Source organism: Nanorana parkeri, unplaced genomic scaffold, assembly GCF_000935625.1.
Source record: "Nanorana parkeri isolate BGI_ZX_2015 unplaced genomic scaffold, ASM93562v1 scaffold1127, whole genome shotgun sequence".
NCBI classification, from domain to species: Eukaryota; Metazoa; Chordata; class Amphibia; order Anura; family Dicroglossidae; genus Nanorana; species Nanorana parkeri.
Window position 1 is genome coordinate 400560 of NW_017307395.1, and position 4423 is coordinate 404982.

General features: G+C 48.0%; 1 protein-coding gene across 1 annotated transcript in view; it reads left to right on the forward strand.

Moving 5' to 3' along the window:
* The first annotated feature begins 1849 nt into the window (after window positions 1-1849).
* LOC108796515 (nmrA-like family domain-containing protein 1) overlaps window positions 1850-4423 on the forward strand; it is a 14797-nt gene continuing 12223 nt past the window's right edge. The window contains exons 1-2 of the mRNA XM_018568003.1: window positions 1850-1890; window positions 3360-3601. Of these exons, the coding sequence (XP_018423505.1) occupies window positions 1851-1890; window positions 3360-3601 (282 nt within the window). The 5' untranslated portion in view covers window position 1850. The remainder of the gene's footprint in view (window positions 1891-3359; window positions 3602-4423) is intronic.

Genomic DNA, 4423 nt, shown 5'->3' on the forward strand with positions numbered 1-4423 from the left:
GTTGACTGAAAGCTGAGCCGCGCACCATCATTGGTTGACTGGTGGGTGAGCTGCACAGCATCATTGGTTGACAGGTGGCTAAAACGCACAGCAATATTGGATGACTGGTAGCTGAGCCACACAGCGTCATTGGTTGACTGGTGTCTGAGCTGCACAGCGTCATTGGTTGACTGGTGGCTGAGCCGCCTAGTGTCATTAGCTGACTGGTGTCTGAGCTGCACAGCATCATTGATTGACTGGTGTCTGAGCCACGCACCATCATTGGTTGACTGGTGGATGAGCTGCACAGCATCATTGGTTGGCAGGTGGCTTAAACGCACACAGGCATTGGTTGACTGGTAGCTGAGCCGCGCACCATCATTGGTTGACTGGTGGATGAGCTGCACAGCATCATTGGTTGGCAGGTGGCTTAAACGCACACAAGCATTGGCTGACTGGTAGCTGAGCCACGCAGTGTCATTGGTTGACTGGTGGCTGAGCTCTAGTGTCATTGGTTGACTGGTGGCTGAGCCGCATAGTGCCATTGGTTGACTGGTGGCTGAGCTGCTCAACATCATTGGTTGACTGGTGGCTGATCCGCACAGCGTCATCGGTTGACTGATGTCTAAGCCACAGTTCTTTAGGATACCATAACAACCTATGATGCTGTGGGGCCTCCAGCATTTTAGCAACCAATGACACTGTGTGACCTAGCTGCTTGTAGCTTCCTAGCAACCAATGATGCTGAGCAGCTTTGTCGTTCACCAATCCCGGATTTCTGGCTGGAGCCGGCGAGTGTCCAAGCAAAGCGTACCCAGGCACATTTGCTTATTACTACCAGACAGGAAGTGGAGGGAAATCACTATCAGTATCATCAACAGAAACAAATAGAGGGGAATTTATCAAAACTGGAGCAGGCAAAATCTGGAGCAGCTGCCCACGGCAACCAATCGGCTTCTCTCTTTCATTTTTAAATTTTAAATGAACAAACTAAAGACAGAAGCTGATTGGTTACTATGGGCAACTGCTCCCAATTCTGTTGCTCCAGTTTTGATAAATTCCCCCCATATTATTTTTTTTTAGTAGAAAAGAGAAAAGCTGGAACCCCTTGTTGTAGGTTCTCCCTTTCTGAAACCATTGTCAACCGGACAGGAAGTGGGGGAAATCATGCACAAGAGTTACCTCATCCCGACACAGCCAATCAACATTTGCCACAGACCCTAAACCCGGATGAAGCCAGGGGGAAGATGTTGGCGCCATCGAGCGAGCTCGTAGACATAGCATCGCTGAGGGGGTGAGTATTTCTGGTCACTGTTGCAGAAAGCAGGGCATGTTTCAGGTAGGCCACAAGATGGCTGCTGCTCTGCTCACACCATTTTTTCCCAGAGTCCGGCCTTAAGCTTTTTTTTCTGATTTGCTCCATGGACAGATAATCCCAACATACACATATCAAACCCATTCATGTCCCAACATACAGAACTGTGCCCGTTGATTGTTTGCTTCAGTAACTTCTAATCTTTCTTTTCGGCCATCGCTCTCATCACCTCCACAATAACGTTACGGAAGAGCGCTCTATCCCAACCACGAAAGGCTCTGATTGGCTGGCGGGCTTCCACAGGTAAAACACTGCACCCTGGATTTGTGTGCACAGGGCTCAATACATAATTGGCTATGGAATTAGAGAACAAAGCGCTGCATTCTGGGCCCTGGCCCAGCTTCAATTTTTTTGGCCTGGGAATTATTTGCAGTGCTGAGTCACAGGGGCACATGAATAGACAAGAGGGAAAAGGAGGGACACCCTCGTTTTATATAAGGCCGAGGGTGCTTTGTCTTCTGGTTCATTTCACAGCTCGCGTCTTATCTCATTCACCATGGCTGGAAAGGAAATCATTGTGGTCTTTGGGGCGACTGGTGAGTAAATGACTGACCTTGGCAAGAGCACAGAGGCTCAGGAGTTAGCACTGTTGCCCTCTAGAGTTGTTACTATGTGGATTTGTTTTCCTTAGAGGGTCAATCCACCCAAAACTCGTAGTTCAGTGGTTAGTAGAATCTGGAGAGTTCACCCAGAAGGTAGTCTCCTCTATCTCTCTGGGACTCTGTTGGTGTGACCTCTGTAAGCTCCTGGGTCTTCTTACCATTGAGGCTTTCCCACTCTCGGTGATGGATTTTCAATGTATTTTATATTATGGAGAAAGTAACAAGAGGAGCTGGAACACTCAGACATGGGCAGGAACACACAGAACTCCCAGGTGGTCAGGGATTAGGGCAGGGAGGTCTCACTGTTGGATTATCCAAGATAGTCTTTCAACCAGGGTTTCATAAACCCTTTGGGCTCCTCCAGAGTTTGCTGGGGGTTCCTTGACAATCATTAATGTAACCACTACTCTAAAGGACATTCTTCCTCCAATGTTTCACCCATGTGAGGTCCCTTGGCCACTGAAAATAAATGTAAGGGGCCCTTCTCCATTGACCACCAGAGTAAGAGTGGGCTTCTCCACTGGTCACTTGACTAAAGGAATATTCTTCCTCCTGCTGTCCACCAATGTAAGATGTCCTTTGTCCCACTTACTATAAATGTAGTCCTTCTCTCCTGATCGCCAATTTAAGTGGAACCCTTCTCCACTGGCTACCAATGTAATGGGACATTTCTCCACTGACCACCAATTTGAGGGGACGTTTCACTGACCACCAATCTGAGCAGGGCATTTCTTCACTGACCACCAATCTAGGGGAGATTTCTCCACTGACCACCAATTTGAGGGGACGTTTCACTGACCACCAATCTGAGCAGGGCATTTCTTCACTGACCACCAATCTAAGGAGGTATTTCTCCACTGACCACCAATCTAAGCAGGGCATTTCTTCACTGACCACCAATCTAAGGAGGTATTTCTCCACTGACCACCAATCTAAGGAGGTATTTCTCCACTGACCACCAATCTAAAAGGGCATTTCTCCATTGATTAGCAATCTAAGGTGGAATGTTTCCACAGACTACCTATCTAAGGGGAGATTATCTCCACGACCATAAGTCTAAGGCGGAATTTCTCCACTAACCACCAAATTAAGAGGGCGTTCCTCAAATGACCATCAATCTAAGGAGTCTATTCTCCACTGACTACCTATCTAAGGGGAGATTTTTTCCACTGACCACCAATCTAAGAGGACATTCCTCCTCTGACCATGAATCTAAGGAGACATTTCTCCACTGACCACCAATGTAAGGTGTATTTTCACTGTCTATTTTTGATCTGGTATGTGGTACCATTTGATGATTATATGGCGCACAGTTTTTCTGATTCTCTCTGCAACTTCTAGGGTTGCTCTGGGGTGAAAAGGTTGAGAAGTGCTGATCCAAGATCTATGACTTTCTCTCGCAGGTGCCCAGGGTAATTCAGTGGCTTGTGCTCTACTGCAGGACTGCACCTTTGCAGTCAGGGCGGTGACCCGGGATCCCAGCAAACCGGCTGCTGCAAAGCTGAAGGAAGCCGGCGCGGAGGTGGTGGCTGGGGATCTGGATGATGAGAAGAGTTTGGAAGCCGCTCTAAAAGGAGCTCACGGTGCTTTTGTGGTCACCAATGCGTGGGACCACTCCCCTGATCATAACAAGGAAGTCGCCCAGGTAAGCAATAGCGGGATTATGTAATAGTATACCGTACCGTTGTATCTTATGTGAAAAATGTGTGAATCTTGGCTGAAAACATTGATAAATAGACCCCTTGCACCTTTAAGCTGAACTCCAGGTAGATTTAAAAGACACAAATGAATGCAATTCTGTTAATACAACATTTCAAAGCTCCTATATATACATATACACACTATATTGCCAAAAGTATTGGGACACCCCTCCAAATCATTGGATTCAGGTGTTCCGTGACATTTCCTTGCTACTAAATATTCCGCAGTCACCTGTTACTGGTATTATAACAAAGTGGAAGCAACCGGGAACAACAGCAACTCAGAGTCAGCGCATGCTGAAGCGCACAGTGCGCAAAGGTCGCCAACTGTCTGCAGAGTCAAAAGCTACAGACCTCCAAACTTCGTGTGGCCTTCAGATTGGCACAACAACAGTGCGTAGAGAGCTTCATGGAATGGGTTTCCATGGCCGAGCAGCTGCATCCAAGCCTTACATCACCAAGTGCAATGCAAAGCGTCGGATGCCGCGGTGTAAAGCACGCCGCCACTGGACTCTAGAGAAGTGGAGACGTGTTCTCTGGAGTGACCAATCACGCTTCTCTGTCTGGCAACCCGATGGACGTGTCTGGGTTTGGCGGTTGCCAGGAGAACGGTACTTGCCTGACTGCATTGTGCCAAGTGTAAAGTTTGGTAGAGGGGGGGTCATGGGGGGGAGAGGGGTTGTTGTCCAGGGGTTGGGCTTGGCCCCTTAGTTCCAGTGAAGGGAACTCTTAAGACATCAGCATACCAAGACATTTTGGACAATTTC